The 20,838-nt window shown below is 40.2% G+C and overlaps 1 protein-coding gene and 1 non-coding gene across 2 annotated transcripts in view; both read left to right on the forward strand.

Annotated features, from left to right (window-relative positions):
- The first annotated feature begins 9,149 nt into the window (after positions 1-9,149).
- Positions 9,150-20,838, forward strand: part of SMC3 (structural maintenance of chromosomes 3) — a 37,284-nt gene continuing 25,595 nt past the window's right edge. Inside the window, exons 1-7 of the mRNA XM_073019325.1 lie at positions 9,150-9,517; positions 10,630-10,705; positions 15,351-15,389; positions 16,995-17,062; positions 19,377-19,448; positions 19,785-19,864; positions 20,572-20,650. Coding sequence (XP_072875426.1) covers positions 9,503-9,517; positions 10,630-10,705; positions 15,351-15,389; positions 16,995-17,062; positions 19,377-19,448; positions 19,785-19,864; positions 20,572-20,650 — 429 coding nt within the window. The 5' untranslated portion in view covers positions 9,150-9,502. The remainder of the gene's footprint in view (positions 9,518-10,629; positions 10,706-15,350; positions 15,390-16,994; positions 17,063-19,376; positions 19,449-19,784; positions 19,865-20,571; positions 20,651-20,838) is intronic.
- LOC119628232 (small nucleolar RNA U13) lies at positions 18,326-18,427 on the forward strand. The gene has a single exon (XR_005244535.2). It is a non-coding gene; the product is annotated as a small nucleolar RNA U13 (small nucleolar RNA).

Consider the following 20,838-nt stretch of genomic DNA (forward strand, 5'->3'; position numbering starts at 1 on the left):
TTAGCTCATTGCAACCTCTGCCTCCCCGGTTCAAAGTGATTTTCCTGACTCAGCCTCCTGAGTAGCCGGGATTACAGGTGCGCACAACCACTCCCACCTACTTGTTGTATTTTTAGTAGAGACGGGGTTTCTTCATGTTGGTCAGGCTGGTCTCGAGCTCCTGACCTCCTGATCTGCCTGCCTTGGCCTCCCAAAGTGCTGGGATTACAGGCGTGAGCCACCGCACCTGGCCTGAGATAGGATTTTTAACACACACCACAGGCTCCTACTCACTTCAGTGCCTTCAGGTGAGTGGTTCTCCTCTGCTGAAATGCCTTCATCCTTCCTCTTCGTGAACCCAAATCCACCCCAGTCTGCAGACATTTTCCATGTCACTTTCCTGCCTGACCCCACTTCACCCCACCAGGACTGTGACTCAACCATGCTGACCAAGAGTCTATGATGGGGCCAGTCATTGTTTCTAGGGTCTTGCACCTTCCTCATCTCATTTCAACTCACAGAAAACATGTGAGGCAGATATTTTTATTCCTATTTTAGAGCTGATACAACCCAGGCTCAGGAAAGTTGAGAACTCCAGCTTCTTGACTCTCCAGGCCTTGTGCTCTTTTCTTTCCCCCACAGGACTCAAGGTGTTTTTTTCCTCGTCAATGTCCTTTCCTTTATGAACATTCTAGTATTTCTGTGTACCATTCAGAAGAACTGCAAGAATTTTAGTTCCAGGGTTAGGTGAGTCTCATGTAATAGTCTGTGGGAGGTTGAAAATGGAATATTTCCACTTCAGTTTTGCTGGATATTAAAATAAAGGTTGCCAAAAACATATTTCATTGCAAGCATCCAAGTTACTGGATGTCCAGAAATGAGAGGTATAGGGGTCAAGGCCCTGGCTCCCCTGGAGGTTCGAAAATCACTGACATGAGGCAGATTAATAAGAGAAAAGGCATACAAATTTATTTAACATGTACACGCTCAGGGAGAATCACAGGGTAACTGCCCATTCCCTAAAAGTCTTCAGAAGCTCCTCCAAAATTCTTAACTGAGTTTTGACAAATGCATAAACCGTGGAATCTGAATCTCTATAAAGATACAGAACATTATCATCATCTCCCAGAAAATTCCCTATGTTCCTTCCTGGTTCTTTCCAACTCTCCCTGAAGCAATCACTTTTCTGATTTTTTTCTGAACCTATATGCCCTCATTTGTCAGAGTTGATTTTTTTCCACCATAGATGTGTTTCACCTGTTCAAGAACTTCATATACATAGAATTATACAGTATGTATGCATCAGGGGAAAGCTATTTTCACTCAGTATAATACATACATTTTTTCCTTTTTGTGGAGAATGGGGTCTTGCTATGCTGCCCGGGCTGGTGTCAAACTTTTGGGCTCAAGCCTTCCTCCTGCCTCTGCATCCCTAAGTGTTGGGATTACAGGCATGAGTTACTGCCCCCGGCCACACTCAATATAATATTTTGGAGATTCAGCTATGTCCCTGCATCATGTGTCTGTAGTTCACTTCTCTCTCGCTCTCTCTCTCTCTCTTTTTTTTTTTTCTGTTTTGAGACGGAGTCTTGCTCTGTTGCCCAGGCTGGAGTGCAGTGGCACGATCTTGGCTCACTGCAACCTCTGCCTCCTGGGCTCAAGCGATTCTCCTGCCTCAGCCTCCTGAGTAGCTGGGACTAAAGGTGCACACCACCATGCCCAGTTAATTTTTATATTTTTAGTAGAGATGGATTTTCACCATGTTGACCAAGATGGTCTCGATCTCTTGACCTCATGATCCGCCCACCTCGGCCTCCCAAAGTGCTGGGATTACAGGCATGAGCCACTATGCCTGGCCAGACCTCCCTCTTCTTAGTAACTTGTTTTTTGCATTTCATTGCTTTCTTCCAAAAATACTAGATTTAGAGATTTTGTGTTAAATGCCTTTTAAATTATACAAGATAATTTAAACCAGAAAATGTATCCGCTTACACTATTGTTAAATAATGTAGTTTTGTGTTGAACTTTCTAGTGATACAGTTACTACTGAATAAAAAATTGGGAATCTGGAACATGGCATATTTGATTCTATGCCAGAATTTGGATTTCTGCATTAATCTAAATAGCTCAAGCTTTGTGTAAAGATGATCTAAACCTGAGATTTCAATAGCACATTTGAAATTATAATGTATTTCAATTAGATACAGCACTGTTATATTTTATGAAATGGTTCAAGAATGACTTAGATAATCTATACATTGTCATCTGTACATGGTCTAAATATTGGTATGGTTAAAATATTCACTGTTGAAATCTTTTCCTAGGTTTTTCCAGCTTTATTAAGATGTATTTCACATACAATAAAATTTACTCATTTAAAATATGCAGTTGAGTTGTCTTCACTATATTCAAGAAGTCGTGCAACCATCATTACAATATAATTTTAGGATATTTTCAACGCTTTCCTTCTTCCCCTAAAAAACAAATCTGTACTCCATTTTCAAACCTTCCCTTCCAATCCCCAGCCCCAGGCAGCCACTGACCTGTTTCTGTCTCTGTGGATTTTCCTATTCTGGAAAGTGCCTAAATGTTTTCCAAAGTGGCTGCGTCATCTTACAATCCCACCAGCAACATACGAGGCTTTTAATTTCTTCATATCCCAGCGAACACCTGTTATTGTCTGTCTTTTTATTTTAGCCATCCTAGTGGGTATGAAGTGGTATCTGATTGTGGTTTTGATTGACATTCCTTTGATGACTAATGATGTGGAGCATCTTTTCACACGTTTATTGGCCATTTGTTTATTTTCTTTGGAGAAATGTGTATTCAAATATTTTGCCCATTTTTAAAATGGGCTGTTTGTCTTTTATTGTTGAGTTGTAAGAGTTCTTTATATAGTTTGGATACACACACACACACACACACACACATGTAAATTGTCAGGTATATAATTTGCAAATATTTTCTCCCAGTCTATAGCTTGTCTTTTCACTTCTCTTAGTGAACAACAGTTTTGAGGAAGTACAATTAATCTTCTTTGTGTGTGTTACTTGTGCTTTGGCGAAATATTACAGAAATCACTGCCAACACAAAGTCACAACAATTTACTCTTATGTTTTCATCTAGGAGTTTTGCAGTTTTAGCTCTTAGGTTTGTTAAATAAAATTTATAGAAGGTCACTGGTTTTCATGGAGCTCCTGCACTAGACCCAATAGACCAAACCAAAACTGATTTACTCATATTGAAGTTCCACATCACCATGCCAAAACTAAGTTGTTTATCTGACCTTTCAAGAAATCAAGAGAGAGAGAAAATAGCCAAATTCCCAAATAGGCCTGTTTTAGCCAGCATGATGAGGAAGCTTCCTCTGCTTCAACCTTTACAAGGAGAGTAACTTTGAAACAACTGTGTTTTGTTTTCTGTCTGCTTTCCTCAGCCCTTTTCTACCTAGAAAGCCGTGATCCTCTGCTCAACTCACCAGAATATGCATTCTTTTTCATAGAAGGAGGTGTTGCTGATTCTAGAATCACAAGTAAAGCCAATTAAGATCTTTAAACTAAATTCATTATAATTTTGTCTTAGGACTTGTTTAAGTCTATGATCCATAGGGGTTTGTGGCTATGGCTCATAGACCATGTTGTACTAGGAGTGAGATAAGTCGGCAGCCAGTGACAGTGTGTACAGCTTCACTTACATACCAAATTAGATTAGGCTTGAGCGAGCACAGGCCGATATCAGTCACTGCAACGGGAAGTGTCAACCCCTCATCCAGTTTATGTACGGGAGGCAGATCTCACACCACAGCCTATCAACTGAAGGGGAAGCTGAGTCCTAAGGAAGGTGTATTTTCTCCTTGGGTATATTCAGTATCATTTCCTTCAATCTGACCCTAAAACTCAACAGAGTACTGAACCCTAGGAAAAGGGGAACACCTGGATCTTTTGAATGCTGTTGGACATAGGATCTGAGCTGACAGTGAGCTCAAACATGTTTATGGCTCCCCTGATCCAGTGGAGGCTTACAAAGGCCAGGTGATAAATGAAGTCCTGGGTCAAGTCTGTTTCACATTGGTTGCACTGGGTCCGTAAACCCATCCTGTGGCTATTTCTCTGACCAATGAGCACACAGTCAAAATGGATTTTTTTTCTCTCTTTTTTGAGATGGAGTACAGGCTGAAGTGCAATGGTGTGATCTTAGCTCACTGCAACCTCCGCCTCCTGGGTTCAAGCAATTCTCCTGCCTCAGCCTCCCTAGTAGCTGGGATTACAGTTGCAGGCCACCATGCCCGGGTAATTTTTGTATTTTTAGCAGAGATAGGGTTTCTCCATGTTGGCTAGGCTGGTCTCAAATTCCATTTGGGGTATATAAGCCCCAAATTGTAACTGCCTTTTTGAGTCACATTTCTTTGTGAACTCCCACATGTACGTAAGTGATTAAAATCTGTTTCTTTCGTTTGCTAATGTGTCATCCAGGCTGGAGGGCAGTGGCACATTAATGATTCACTGCAGCCTTGAACTCCTGGGTTCAAGTCGTCCTCCCGCCTCAGCCTCCGGAGTAGCTAGGACTACAGGGGATCACCACCAAGCCTTCAGCTCCTGCCCTCTTATGTTCATGGATACCCCCCTACTCCATACCTCATCCATAAACATGAAAAGGGCAGAGGAAAAGTTTCTTCCTCCTCAACACTATTAAGACACATTCATGCCGGGCGCGGTGGCTCACGCCTGTAATCCCAGTGCTTTGGAAGGCTGAGGCGGGCGGATCACAAGGTCAGGAGATCCAGACCATCCTGGCTAACACGTTGAAACCCTGTCTCTACTAAAAATACGAAAAAATTAGCTGGGCGTGGTGGCGGGCGCCTGTAATCCCAGCTACTGGGAAGGCTGAGGCAGGAGAATGGCGTGAACTGGGGAGGCAAAGCTTGCAGTGAACCGAGATTGCGCCACTGCACTCCAGCCTGGGTGACAGAGCGAGATTCGTCTTAAAAAAAACGACGCATTCACGCTAGAGGTAATCAGTAAATATCTGTTCAATGAATGAATAAATGAATAATGAGGGGTTGGGTGGTCCCAGAGTCTTTGGTCAGTTTTCTCCTGGCATTTTGACCTTTCTAAACTGAAAGCTCTTTGCTGTCTTTTCCCAGGGATTTGCTGAATACAAGTTTGGCTATGAACTAATAACAAAAATAGCTAACATTATGTCTTGTGCCAGTTATTTTAAATAAATCATCCTAATTTATCTGCAAGGAAATTTCCATAGATGTCATTAAAATCTTTTCTTATAGATGAGGAAACAGGCTTCAGGAGGTTAATCTTCCCCAGGTCATACGTCAGCAAGTGGTAGAGCCGGGATGTGGGCCAGCACTCCCAAAGTCTGATCACTGCCTGTTGGGGCAAATCTCTATCTGCATCTTTGCTGCCTGAAAAGGCAGAGAATATTCCCATTTTATTTACAGAAAAACTAAAGTCACATGGTAAAATGACACGTCCCAAGTCATGGAATTTGTCAAATGGAGTCAGCATAAGACCCTTGGGTTTCCAACCCAATGCAAAATAAGTACTCTTGCTCCTCACAGCATCAGTGAAAAAACCTAAGACAGACCATACACATGATAGCACTTTGAAGTGGGTGAGGAGCTACACAAATATACGGGATTATGATTGCTATGTGTCTGTGCTTTGAGCATTAAAGACTCCATTCTTAAAGAGACTTATGATTAATATCTCTTTTTCCTCCCTCCCACTCCAGTGTGTCTAAGTGATCATGCCGAATCAATCCGAGGTGGGGTTGGGAGAGAGAAAGAAAAGCACTGAGGTGATGCCATGTGTTGTTAATGGGATGTTTAGATGTAAAATGATGTTACCAAGCAAAAAGGGCTCAGTGCTTGACGTGCTAGAAGCCAATAGTATGATACCAGGTTTTTGAGAAAAGCTTTTTATTGCAAGTTGACTAAAAAGACAGGAATCCAGCTCAAATGTGTCTCTCTCTACTAGGTTTAAGGTAGCAATTTTATTAGAAAAAAATTCATCGGTGGATTCTGGGATTAGTAGGTGATTGGCAGAAGGAAAGGGGAGGTCTAGAAAGTGCTGAGCCATGCACAGTTACCTCTTCATGCCACCACATGGATCATATGTCAACTTCAGGGGGAGTTCGTATGAACCATGCACTGGAAATTCAGGCTGTGATGTCAGCAAATCATTTGCGCAAACTCCACTTGGTCATATTGGTTCCAAGCAATTTCAGCCAGTTTTTTAATATTACAAGTGGAGGGAGTTTCAGCAAGTTGTTTGTTTTCTCATCTGCTATCCTGCAAACTCAAGAATTTGTTAGTCACAGGCTTCTTTAATTCTTTGGGGCACTGTTTCAAAGGCTGCAGTTTTCCGTTGTTTAGCTATGAGCTAGCAGGCACTGTGCAGCTGGCATTCTGCTTTATGGTGGCAATTTCTTTCAGGAATGTCCCTTTGCTTCCAGATAGTTCATAGGTTTGAAGAACTATTCATCCTGGCTAAAGGAGATCAATATGTTCTACGCCTACGTACTTACCAGAAGATAATGATGCTCCTAAGGGGGATGAAAGGTGGGTGAAATGGGGACATAGGGAGCTTTTAAACACCAATAGCTGGCATATGTGAGCCCTGCACAGTGGTAAGTACTTTGCTTCTGTGCATTTTTCACTCATAAGTATTTACTGAGTACTTTCTGTGAATTAGTTACTAAATAACAGCAGGAACAAAATGAAGTCCCTTCTCTCTTGGATTTATATTCTTGCAGAGACAGACAAACAAATACGTAAATATAAACAAAAGCATTACATTCTCAAAATCACCTTTTGATTTTTTTTTTGAGACGGAGTCTCGGTCTACTGCCCAGGCTGGAGTGCAGTGGCCGGATCTCAGCTCACTGCAAGCTCTGCCTCCCGGGTTTATGCCATTCTCTTGCCTCAGTCTCCCGAGTAGCTGGGACTACAGGCGCCCGCCACCTCGCCCGGCTAGTTTTTTGTATTTTTTAGTAGAGACGGTGGTTTCACCGTGTTAGCCAGGATGGTCTCGATCTCCTGACCTCGTGATCCGACCGTCTCGGTCTCCCAAAGTGCTGGGATTACAGGCTTGAGCCACCACGCCCGGCTCACCTTTTGATTATTTTAGGTTTTTCACTGATCTTTTTTTCTGCCTATATAAATAATATAAGCTAATTGTATAAGATTCATTTAATATGGAAAAGCCTAAGGAAGAAAGTAAAACTCCCATCACTGTGAAAGCCATTTAAATGTTTTAGTCACCATCTTTTCATATTTTACCTACATATGTAAAAACAATTTTAGGTAAATAGGATTATCTTATACACCCTGTTTGTAATTCTGAATATGATGAAGTTTTATCATCTTCATTTTGTAGACTAGGAATTAGAGGCTTAAAACTTTTTTTTTTTTTGAGATAGAGTCTCGCTCCATCACCCAGGCTGGAGTGCAGTGTCACAATCTCAGCTCACTGCAACCTCTGCCTCCTGGGTTCAAGTGATTCTCCTGCCTCAGCCTCCCAGGTAACTGGGATCACAGGCACCCGCCACCGCGTCCAGCTAATTTCTGTATTTTTAGTAGAGATGGAGCTTTGCCATGTTGGCCAGACTGTTCTCAAACTTCTGACATCAAGTTACCCACCCACCTGGGCCTCCCAAAGTGCTGGGATTACAGGCGTGAGCCACCACATCTGGCCTAAGCTTTACATAATACAACTAAAATCTAGAAGTAAAATGTTTAGATTGGGTGCAGTAGTTCATGCCTGTAATTCCAGCATTTAGGGAGGCAGAGGTGGGAGGATCCCTTGAGGCCAGAAGTTAGAGACCACCCTGGGCAATATAAGAAGACCCGGTCTCTAAAAAAAAAAAAAATGTTAGCTGGGCTTGGTGGCCACAGCCCTAGGCTGAGGGGAGAAGATGGCTTGAACACAGGAGTTTGAGGCTGCGGTGAACCATGACCGAGCCACTACGCTCCACCCTGGGTGACAGAGCGAGATCCTGTCAGAAAAAAAAAAATAGAAGAAAGAAAAGAAAATGCTTAAATATTTATTTTTTTATTTTGAGACAGAGTCTCCCTCTGTTGCCCAGGCAGGAGTGCAGTGGTGCAATCTTGGTTCACCGCAACCTCTGCCTCCTGGATTCAAGCAATTCTCCTGCCCCAGCCTCCTGAGTAGCTGAGATTACAGGCTCCCGCCACGACGCCTGGCTAATTTTTATATTTTGAGTAGAGAGGGGGGTTTCGCCGTGTTGGCCAGGCTGGTCTTGAACTCCTGACCTCAGGTGATCCTCCCCCCTCGGCCTCCCAAAGTGCTGGGATTACAAGAGTGAGCCACTCAACCTGGCCTATTTATTTATTTATTTATTTATTTATTTATTTATTTATTTTAAAGCAAGGGCTGGATAGGATTTTATCCGGGCTCCACATAAAGGACTCCTAGGGAGATACCCTGGTTAACAGAGGCAGTTAGGAGGCTATTAAAAATAGTTCAATCTAGAAATAATCAAGGCCAGAATTACCTCCAGCAGCGGGCCGGAGGGCTGGGGACGATCTGGGTATTTTGTTCTCTTCCCAGCAAGTAATTTCAGAGCTCAGAGATCCATTTTTTAAACAAATGATGTTTTTCTTCCAAGACTGATAGGGATCAGAGAGACCTAGGGTTGCCACTAGCACCTAATCTTTCAGGCTGTTTTTTTTGTTTTTAAAGTAGATTAAAACCTTTCAGCCTTACCTAAATCTTTGTTGCAATTATACAGATCTGCCTAGATTTATAGCAGATGGCAGAGTAGAAACAGTTCCGGAGGAATTAATTAACACGTATTAAAACAAATTTTCGAGCATTGACAAATCCCTTCGGGGTTGTCCTGAGAGTGGGCAGTTCGGAACCAGCTTGGGGCGTGCTAAGATTGTAAACGTTCCTAGGGAGAGCTATAACAAAGGGGCAGCAGGGACTCTGTGCACAGAATTCCAACAGTCACCAGCATTCCATGTGTTCCAGAACTGGCACAGCGCGCGCGGTCCGCTTTTTTAAACAGTGCGGAATCACGTGGCCGACGGCCCGCAGCGCTACTGGCCCTCGGATTCTACCACTAGGCTTTGGCGCGGAACCTTTCCCCCTCGTGGACGCGACCATTGGCCCCGCGCTCGGAGGGGGTACGGACCAACTTACGGTCATGGCTTCTCCGAGTGAAGCTTTTGACTAAGGCTCAGGAAAGCGTTAGCTACAGAATTCTATATTCAAATGAAATCCATCAAACAACGCTGTGGAAGACTGGTTTTGCCTAAAAGAAAGAGCAGACCTGAACTTGACTCCTCCTACGCCCTGTGAGGGCTGCAAGGTGGTTCCTTCCGAGGCGCGGACTCCGCCTTCACGAGCGCCGCCATTTTGTTTGGCTGGAGGGGAGCGAGCGGCGCTTTGGGGGAGGGGTCGCGTAGGCGCCTCACCTGACCCTGCAGCCGGGCGGTCGCTGCTCCGGGGCAAGTCTCCTTCCAGGCCAGGGGCCCGGAATCATGTACATAAAGCAGGTAAGGCCTTCGCGTCCTTCCACCCCGTCATGGGCCGGTAGGGACTGCTCCTTGAGGCGGGAGTGTTGCGGCGCCACCCCGCAGCCTTTCCCTCTCTCCACAGGCTGGACCAGGGCTGGGCGGGGACTGTGGGGGAGGAGGGGGCCCCAGGCCCCGCGAGTGCCCCGGCTGCGGGGTCGCGGAGAATTGGGGTGCTCCTCTGCAGCCCGGGCCTCCCCGCTGGCGCGGGTCTGGGAGAGGCAGGATCTCCGAGAGGTGTGGAAGGGCGGGCGGGCGGGCGGGCCGCTGGGTGGGACTGGGCCTTCCCGGGCGGCCCGAGAGCTGGTGGGGGCACCGCGTCGGAGCGGCCGCGGGGGTAAGGGCTGTGTGGTCCTGCACGGGTGGCCTCGCACGGGTCATGTGCGTGGGATGTGTGGAAACGTGGCCTCCCCGGCTCGGGGGCGGCCTTGGGGGCACAGGCTGGGGGTGTCAGGTGTCACTGCGGGGGGCCGTTCCTCTCCCGGATTAACCCGCGAAGTGAGCGGGACCCTCCTGCTTGCAGGATGCGGAGCGCCGCCTCCCCCGGTTGTTTACTTCTGTCAAAATGGTCTTCCCGCGCGGGAGTCCACCACAAAGATGAGCCCAGGCACACGGTCTTGGAGACGGTTTTCTGTTGGATCTGTCGGGCTCTGAGCACTCCTTTGGAAAGTGGGCTCTTTCTGGCTGGCCGGTGTGAGTGACTGAAAGCAGCACTCGGTGGTCTTGGAGTCAAGAGAGCTGGGGCCGGTCGGCCTGCTGGATAGACTTGCTATTGTACTGCAGTGTCTAGTGTTCCAGTTAGGCTCACACAGTGTTCTTGATTTTGAAAGATCCTTAACAGGTTGACAACTATAATTCCTAAGAAAAAATAAAATCCAGCAGCATTGCACTGGCAAAGATTACCGATGAATGGACTTTTTTTTTTTTTTTAAAGCAGATTTTTAATCACCACTTTCCAAAATGAATTTTTCTTATATGAAATTGCAGGTTTTGTATATTGCATTAAATGAGAAACAAGAAAGAAATTCAAGAGAAAAATGTTAATGTATTGTTTTTTGGGGGGTGAGTTCTCAAAAGTGTTTTTTATTTACTAGGTGATTATCCAGGGTTTTCGAAGTTACAGAGATCAAACAATTGTAGATCCCTTCAGTTCAAAACATAATGTGATTGGTAAGTGTTCTTGGTTTACTCGGTCATATTTATAGTCTATACAGATAACGTAAATTCTGTCGATTTGTATATTGGCTTAAAGGAGACAGGAATTGTCTTTGAATGTTAAGTAAAGTTATGTATATTTTTCTGCTTGAAATAACTTTTCTGTCTTATTGCACTGATGAATTGCTTATTTTTATGAACTTAAAATGTTTGGATAAGACACTCATAAGTTACCCATTTTTTATCTGGGTAGCCTTGTATGTATGTGTAAGAGTGTTTTAAAGCATTTGCGCCCTTCTGTTCTTGTTATATATCTTAAAATGCTGACTGTTGCCTTATTTCAGAGACAAGACAGTTTTTATTCACAAAGTAGATCCCAGAATTCCTGCCCTCACCCCCCCTCCAGTTCAGTGTCTCTAAGGACAGACCATGTAGCTAGATTGGAAGAGCATAAATTTTAGAGCATAACAGAATGGGGTTCCAATCCCAGTTATAGGGAGGTGGGGGGCTGGGGGAGGGATAGCATTAGGAGAAATACCTAATGTAAATGTCGAGTTGATGGGTGCAGCACACCAACATGGCACATGTGTACACCTATGTAACAAACCTGCATGTTGTGCACATGTACCCTAGTATAATAATTAAAAAAAAAAAATCCCAGTCACGCGTTCTTTTTGAGACTTTGAGAAGCTTCAGTTTTCTCATTTGTAAACCTGTCTCATAGGGCTGTTGGGAAGATTAAATGAGAACCCTTATGTAAGTGTGAGGATAAAGGGCTAATGGTGATTGCCATTAACAATATGTAGTCATTATAGATGGCTCAGGTTGTAGTGTGCATTTTGCTGATACAGCTAACGAAGATGTTTTCTGACATTCTGCTGAGTATTTTACAGGATAGATGAAAGGAGTGCTTCTGGACACCAGAAAAACAGACTGCTATTGACGCAGTTTTGCTGTACAGAGTCCAGACTAAGGGGTATATTCGTTTGCTAAGGCAGCCATAACAAAATACCATAGACTGGTGGCCTAAACAAGATATTTTTTTTTCTCACAGTCTGGAGGTCAGACATCCATCATCAGGATACCTGCATGGTTAGGTTCTGGTGAGGTGCTCTTCCTGGCTTACAGACAGCTGCTGTCTTGCTGTGTGCTCACATGGCCCCATCCTCATGTCCTCATTTAACCATAATCATCTTCCAGGGGCCCCCATGTCCAAATACTGTCACATTCAGGTTTAAGGTGTCAGTTGTTTCAGGGGAGCACAATTTAGTCTGTGACACGCAGGTGAGATTCATATTACTGTTTCCAGAAGACCCTCAGAGAATCATACTTTATTTTGTATAAAATTATAAAATTGAAGGCAGGTTTTTTTGCCCTCGATTTATCAATAGCAGCCTTGTAGTTGGGAATAAAGAAGACATACTTTTTTTCCCGCTTGTGCTCTATCTACTGAAGTCATTTAATTGAATTGACATACCATAGGGTGGCTTAATTGTACTGGAGTTTTGCTTACATACAAGTACTTTCTGATTTTTTTCATCAATCGGAAAATCTTTAGAAATGTAGAAAAATAAGAATTACTAGATTTATATTTTCTTTAACTTGCACCTTAAAATAAGTATCTTAATATTTCATTTGTGTGATTTTATAAATCATCTGTAAAATAACTTATTAGCTAGAATGATTACATTTTATCTATAAGGTCCATCAAATACCATTGTTTTAGCTATTATCAGTTAGCTGTTTTACTACTGTGATTGCAGCATTAGATTTAACAGTCACTGTTACAAAGGAAAATGATTTTTAAAACAAATGAACCCAAGATAACTCCTGATTAAACATGTTTTAAAACCAGGCACATTAGTAATGTAAGAAAGACCAAAAGTAGTTATGTACTGAGATTTGCCTTAAAAATATCTGGTGAAAGCGTACCACTTTGATTGATGAATGATGTTGACTATTAAAAAATATCTCTTGTACTGATGTTGGGTATATGCATCAAACATGTATCTTTTTAGGGATTTTTTCCCCCTAACCTTTTAACAAAAGAAATACATGTTAGTTATAGAACATTATGGAAAAGCTAAAAGGAAGAAAATTAAGATAAACTATAATTCTTTTACCCAGAGGTAACCATTCTTTGTTTTTTACTGCACACCATGATTCTTCAGAGATAACCATTCTTAATAATAACAGTCTATACTTGTGGTTAGTCCTGGTTTCCTAGAAAACAGCACAGACAGGCTTAGCTGCTAAGGCTTTAATGGGAGGTGCAGTTTGAGGGCAAGAATGAAGAGAAAAGCCAGTCACAGATTTCTAAAGAAGACACAGGTGGTTTGCAGTCATGTTGAATAACTTACAGACTTTGTGGACCCACCATGCCTTAGAAAGGTCAGATGATAGAGGAATGGATTTGGATTCGGACAAGGATTTGTTTGCTAGCACCTGTCTTTCATTGGTCCAAGTTTTCTACATCCGGCATTAATGCCTCCAAACTTTTGGATTGTGGTTCCCTGGGAACTAACACCCGGAAGTAGTCAGGGAGTTATAGCCTCCTTTCCATCTTCACAATTAAGGAGTACCTGAATGTACTCCCAAGGTAGCTTGAATCTACCAGAGGTGTTAGTAGACTGAGCCTCTCCATTGATTGGCAGCCAAGGCCTGGGTTGAGAAAGATGAATCTGGGGCCATATATAAACTGTATTTGCCTCAATTTGTTTTTAGTCTTTGTATACATCTGTAATTAAGCCTTTTTAAATAAAAATGGGTTCATCATATAATTTATTGATAATTGTTATTCTCCTTCAGGATAAATCTTGAAATATCTTTCTTTATTAAATATTCAGCATCCTTTAAAATTGCTATGTAGTGTTCCACTCTATAGGTAAGAGTAATTCTTACAAAGAAATTCTTAAAATTTCAGTTATTTATAGATGGATTATGGTTTGAAATATTTATTCATTTAATGATAAATTGTCATCTTAAACTTTTATTTAGAAATAGTTTCAAATGTACAGAAAAATTGCCCCAATAAGAACTGTACAGAGACTACTCATAAACTCTTTACCTAGATTCACCTATTGTTAACATTTTCCCCACTTGCTATATCATTTCCACTCTCTACACGCTTTTTTCCTTAGAGTAAGTTATTTATGCCACAGTCCTTTATCTCTGACTTTAATGTGTACTTTCTAAGAGGAGGGATAGTCTCTTTCATAAAGTACAATTTACAACTTAAGTAAATTTAATACGTAGTAAAAATCTGTCCATTTTACAGTTATGTTGACTGACCCAGAAATGTTCTTGATAGCATTTTCCCCCCTCCAGTGCAGGATCTAATTTAGGAGCAGGTGTTGCATAGTTGTCATGCTTCTTTAGTCTCCTTTAATCTGGATCATTTCCACAGCTTTTGTCTTTTATAACGTTGTTTTTGAGAATTAAGGCATAAGTGATGTTGTATCCCTTTCAGGATACCACATCTGGAGGCACATGAGGTCTGACTCTTACTGATATTACTTTTGATCACCCAGTCAAGGTCTAATGTTTCCACTGTGTAGGTATTATTTTTTCCCTTGCAACTAATAAGTAATATAGGCAGATGCTTTTGGACCATGTAAATCTTGTGCTCCTTTTCAAACTTTGTGCCTACATTTAGCATCTGTTGATGACCCTTACCTTTATTCTGATGGTCACAAAATGATTTTTCATTTCCAGATCTCCTTTCACATTTACAACTTGGCATTTGGTAATTCTCCTCCTTCCTTACCTACTTATTTATTTTTTTATTATTGGTATGGATGCATGGATTATTCCCCCCACCAATAATTTATCATTTATTTAGTCATTTTGGTGCTCAGATTACCCCTAGATTTAGCTACTGAAAGCCCCTTTCAAGCTGGCTCCTATGTCTGTCATATGCGTTTTTAAAAAAAGTATGTCCTTTCTGGCATGACATGATCTTTTTGGGATTTACTTTGCATTAAAGGTGGTAACTGTGTGGTTAATTTGCTCAGAATATTTCTGGCTCAAGATTGAGAAGACTGACATAGTTATTTATGAGTCTTAACATTGAAAATTTCACTAAACAAATACACTTACTTAAAATCAAAAGGATTTGATATCCTTTTAAGTATTGAATTGCTTATATTTGAATTTTGTTAGTCAAAAAGTACCTTAAAATTATTTATACTTTTGTGGTTCTGTGAGACTACACATGATAATATAGGGTTGATTATAAACATTAGAACACTGTAAGGATTTAAAATGATTGTTTTAGAATGTTAGCAATATATGAATCTTTCAATTGTTAAACATATATATAGTTAAATAGAATTATATATCCGTTGTAATATGATAAATTATAGGAGCCAGGTAGTATATTTAGCTACTCCTATTCATTGTAAACTATTGGGTAAGAGGAAAAGGATCAACTGTGAAATATCTTTAAAGAAAAAAACTATTAGAAGTCTGTACAAAATTGAATTCATTTGGTGATTAAAGTTGTTTTATTGGTTTCTTTTGTTCACCGTTGTTTAATTTCAGATGTTAAGATGTATTAGAAAATGAGATTTTAAAAATTTTGAGTATTTTTAAAAAGGTAAACAGTTTTACCTTTATTGGTTTTTATGTAAAATAACTTGTACTTTTTGAAATTTTCCAGTGGGCAGAAATGGATCTGGAAAAAGTAACTTTTTTTATGGTAGGTATTGTTTTTTGAATTGTAAATATATTAAGACCTGGGTATCTTAGGGTAGTTTATTGAAATCATTAATTTTCTGAGGTTATGTATGCATGAAACCCAAGAAATACTTTATATGGGATTGCAGCTTAGTGTAGAGGGTTTAGAGTGTACAGATCTGAATTCTGCTTTATACCCAGTGGCTGATTAGCTATGTGAAACTGGGCAAAGCACGTAGCCTCTCGAATTGTTCTTTTCACTTTAAAAATGGAGATGTTTGGATGTTTGCCCTGTCTACCTTAGATGGTTTGTAAGAATGGAATGCAATAGTATGTATGAAAATGCTTTTTAAACTTGAATGTAATATATAAGTGTTATAAATGCATATTTTAAATGTATGTAAATGCAGTAGAATAGTTCATAGTATTGTTTTGGAAAATGGTTCATCTTTCTTATTTCACCTTTTTAAAAACGTTTTCTAAACCAGTCATCTTTGTAAAGGATGAAGAGATATAAAAAACTTGAAACTGAACAGACTGTTGTCAGTTTGAAGATAGTAAATAGAGCTTTGAAAATTCTCTCTGAAGATAAATTGCATTTAAGTATAAATAGCAATGCTTCTGTTAACAAATCCTTTGAGGAGAAAAACATTTTAACAAAATTAGACTGTTAAGGAGTAGGTTGAAAAATATGAACTTTTTAGTTGGGGTAATGCTTGAGGGAAAGGAGCATTTAGTGGGCTAGCTTAATAAGAGTAAAGGTTCTGTCCCTTCTGTGCACACGAATCTGAAAGGCACTCTCTAGCCTGTATATCCTGTTGTGGTTGTAATTTGGTAATGATGAGAGAGTGGACTGAAGTGGAAGTATTTCAGAATCTCCAGGGTTGAGGGCAGTGTGAAGTCTCCTCACCCTGACCTGTGTCCACAGAACACACATTAATGCTTATGCACGTACTTGCTGATGCGAGCAACCCCCTCTCCCCCGCCCTGCACATGCACACAATGCTGAGGTCTCTTGGGTGGACTGGGACAAGAACAGCTGAGTAAAGAGTTCCACTTCCTAGGCAGGGTGGTCCAGTTAGGTACTCTATATGGAAGTAGGAATGGCCCCTTCTTACAGAGCTCAGTGTAATATAAGAAGTGTAGTAGAAGTTGGGCATCTCAAACATTTCCTTGTATTTCCTTAGTTTTAATTTCTTTTGGTAAAGTATCCACTTAAGCATATTCTCATACATCCTATTTTGTTAAAAAAGGTTTTAACTCATATCATTTATGTCTAGTGGGGAATAAAGCAAATACAGTGTTAACGTAATCTAGTCAGTGTACACTTTGAGCCGGAAGTATACCTTAGTTTTGCTTGTCTGTTTTCGTGTATCTCGGTGCTTTCTCTTTATTTTCTTACTTTAAATGTTTCAATGAAAACTCAGTATTTTTCTTATATCACTTCCTACCTGATTAGTCTTATGTGCAGGCACGTTTTCTGCATTTCCTTTTGTCTATATGAAACAGATAATTTATTTGCATTGTCTGTTACCAGACACACTATGTTCTATTGAGGTGTGGGAAGTTATAAATAAGTTATAAACACTTTTTTAGGGTATACTAATAGTTGTTTTTGTATTTCCAGCAATTCAGTTTGTTCTCAGTGATGAGTTTAGTCATCTTCGTCCAGAACAGCGGTTGGCTTTATTGCATGTGAGTGAGACTGCTTTAAGACATTATTGATATTAAATGTATTTTAAAAATAAATTTTCCATGCTGGTTAAAAAAGCATTTGTTCAAATTTCAGATTCTTTGTGAACCAGACACAGTCTATCTCCTAAGTGTGTTACTCTGCTGTGAAATTTATCTTAACATGTTAATGCCAGATAAAAGCCCAATTTTTTTTTTTTTTTTTTTTGAGACGGAGTCTCGCTCTGTCGCCCAGGCTGGAGTGCAGTGGCCGAATCTCAGCTCACTGCAAGCTCCGCCTCCCGGGTTTACGCCATTCTCCTGCCTCAGCCTCCCGAGTAGCTGGGACTACAGGTGCCCGCCACCTCGCCCGGCTAGGTTTTTTGTGTTTTTTAGTAGAGACGGGGTTTCACCGTATTAGCCAGGATAGTCTCGATCTCCTGACCTCGTGATCCGCTCGTCTCGGCCTCCCAAAGTGCTGGGATTATAGGCTTGAGCCACCGTGCCCAGCCAAAAGCCCAATTTTTATGCAGTGGTTAGGAGAAAATTACAGGATTTGACTATAGATATGTCCTCCATATAAATTTCTTAAAGGAGACGTGATATATCTCATAAGTGTTTTATTCTGCTATGAAATTTAGCCTAACATGTTAATGCCAGATAAAGGCCTAGTTTTTATACGATGTTTAGGAGAAAAGTATAGGATTTACCTATAGGTGGGTATGTCTTCCATATAAATTTCTTTAAGGATGTGATCTGCAAAGGCTTAAAAGCAGGTTTGCTGAGGAGAAAGAAGAGGAGTTTGAGATTGGAGATTAGGAACTTTAAGATGCAGAACCAAAAATTGGGAGCATAGAGAAACAACCATTGCAAACTAAACAACATACAAGTTGTTTGTTGTTTTAGCCATATTTGTACTTAGATAGTAAACATCCTTTTCCAGTATGAAAAACAGTAGAGATGTTCTGCAACTTACAGTGGGGTTATGTCCTGATAAACCCATCATAAACTGAAAATACCGTAAGTCAAAAATGGACATTAACTTACGGTTGAGCAAAATGATCTAACACAAAGTCTGTTTTATAATAAAGTGTTGAATCTCTCATATAATTTATTGAATACTGTGCTGAAAGTAAAAAAAAAAAAAAAAAGTGATTTTATGGGTACTCAAATTATGGTTTCTACTGATGGTAAATTGCTTTCACACCGTTGTTAAGTTGAACCATCTTAAGTCGGGGACCACCTGTTTATTTACAGTAATGTGAGTTAGAATATTTTATTAAATGGGTCCTTTTGTAATTCATAAGCACGATGATTGGGTTTTCGTGTTCATGTGAGCCATGCCTCCCTCAAACCTTGTTAGGATGTTGGCACATTACCAATGTTATGTGGAAAAAAATATGAGTAATGGACTAAAGTAATTTTAGGATAGAAAATCGTGAAAGACTACAAAAAATGATGTAATTAATCCTTCTGGTTTGAATATTATTAAAGACCAGAAAATGAAATTCCTCAATATATCTTAACAGTGTTTCTCATACATAGGAGGTTGTTTCGTTTATCTCTTGTCTGTCTTTTCCCCTTGTTTAGTTTGCATTTGTAGCCCAGTAATCAGAATTGATTTCCCATAGAAAACTTTTTAGGTTTTTCAGATTGTCATTAAAATAATAACCTCTTTGGTACAGTTCTTCGTTGTATTTACTACATAGTAACAGTTTCTATAATCTGGAAGGTATCTGGACTTGGTACCATAGTGTTTGTGTCACAGATTGGTTTAAATGTGACACATGTTAAATGTGTGTATTTCTATAATAGATTTAAAACTGTAGAATGTCTCAAATTTTTTTAAAAAACAGACTTTTGGTAATTATCCCATGATTTATTAGGGTTTCTTTGCAGCATTAAAATGAGACTGTAAGAGAAGTCTTATGGTGTGTTAGGTATTAGCAAATAGGTAGAATTAAATGGCCCTGGTCTTCCAGTCTAATAAAGTGGTCTGTAGAATCAAATTTAAGGATATCTAACTTTGACATGTCTTGCATAGTTCTTATTTTTTATTTAGAATCAGAAACTATTTGGTTGAGAATTTTTGTTATCCTAATCTAACATCTCTGCTGTTGGCATGAGGAATATATACTTACTATCTGGGGATATCCCCAAAGTTTGTATCCCTCTTGCCAAAAGAGCAGAGACATTAGTGTGTGTGTGTATATATGAGTCTAGTAGAAATTTTTCTCCATTGAATCAGACTTGTTATTATGCCCTAGACTTTAAGAATCCTTTTAAAGGATATGAATATACTATTAAGTGAAAAATTTCTCACTTTTTTCATTTTTAGGAAGGTACTGGTCCTCGTGTTATTTCTGCTTTTGTGGAGATTATTTTTGATAATTCAGACAACCGGTTACCAGTAAGTAACCTTTTTTTTTTTTAAATAATGCTGAGAATTTAATTGGAGTAGCTAATCTTCATACTTTGAAACTTTTTAAGCTTTTATAATTTGTTATAATTACAGTTTATGTAGATTTTATCTTAAAATTACAGTGAATACTCTGTTAACAAATGGGAATGTACAAGTTGTTGTGAAAAGGGTCTTGGTTAAGAGTATTGAGTATTCGTAGTATTATCTTTAGTGAGATAATTGAAATTTTAAAATAAATAGTGACGGTCAAGGACTTTAAAATGACCTTATTTAAAAAGTTTTCTCCTTCACTATTAAACTTTGGGCTTTTACATTTTTTGTTAGATCGATAAAGAGGAAGTTTCACTTCGAAGAGTTATTGGTGCCAAAAAGGATCAGTATTTCTTAGACAAGAAGATGGTCACGTAAGCATTTTTCTTTTTTTTTTTTTAAAGAAATGAATGTGTACTTAGAGATGGGGTGTTGCTATGTTGGCCAGGTTAGTATTGAACTCTTGGCCTCAAGTGATCCACCTTGGCCTCCTAAAGTGCTGGGATTACAGACATGAGCCATCATGCCCAGCCAGCATTTTTCTTTCTTTTTCCTAATATGGAGTCTCACTCTTTTGCCCAGGCTGGAGTGCAGTAGTGCAATCTCAGCTCACAGCAACCTCCCCCTCCCCGGTTCAAGCTATTCTCCTGCCTCAGCCTCCTGAGTAGCTAGGATTGCAGGCACGCGCCACCACACCTGGCTAATTTTTGTATTCTTAGTAAAGATGGGGTTTCACCATGTTGGCAGGCTGGTCTTGAACTCTTGACCTTGTGATCTGCCTGCCTTGGCCTCCCAAAGTGCTGGGATTATAGGCATGAGCCACTGCCCAGTCACATTTTTCTTTATTATTTCCTTACAAAAAAGTGTTATTTTACCTGCTTCATATATGAGGAATATTTGCTTCATCTTCGACAAATCAATATAGAGGATAAACATAAGAATCAGAAAGTTCTGAGGATGATACAGATGGTTTATAATTACTGATCTGCCCTCCCTAATGCTGTCAACCCAGGGGCTAGTCTACTCATTGCTTAATGGTGCTTTAAAATTACCTGAATGTAATTTCATTGTTTGTCAACAGGAAAAATGATGTGATGAACCTCCTTGAAAGCGCTGGTTTTTCTCGAAGCAATCCTTATTATATTGTTAAACAAGGAAAGGTAAAACAATTGTATGTCCTTTTTTAATAGAATTTGTTTTCTGAGTAATTCTTGAGTGATGAATTTGGTTGATTCGAGTGGTTAAGCTGAAGCAAAAATGGCCATATCTTTTATATGGCCATAAAGTACCAAATAGGTCTGTCCATTGCATGTTGAGATGGAAGTATTTCAGCATATTAAGTGGATCT

The sequence above is a fragment of the Chlorocebus sabaeus genome, chromosome 9, assembly GCF_047675955.1.
Source record: "Chlorocebus sabaeus isolate Y175 chromosome 9, mChlSab1.0.hap1, whole genome shotgun sequence".
In the NCBI taxonomy this organism is placed as follows: Eukaryota; Metazoa; Chordata; class Mammalia; order Primates; family Cercopithecidae; genus Chlorocebus; species Chlorocebus sabaeus.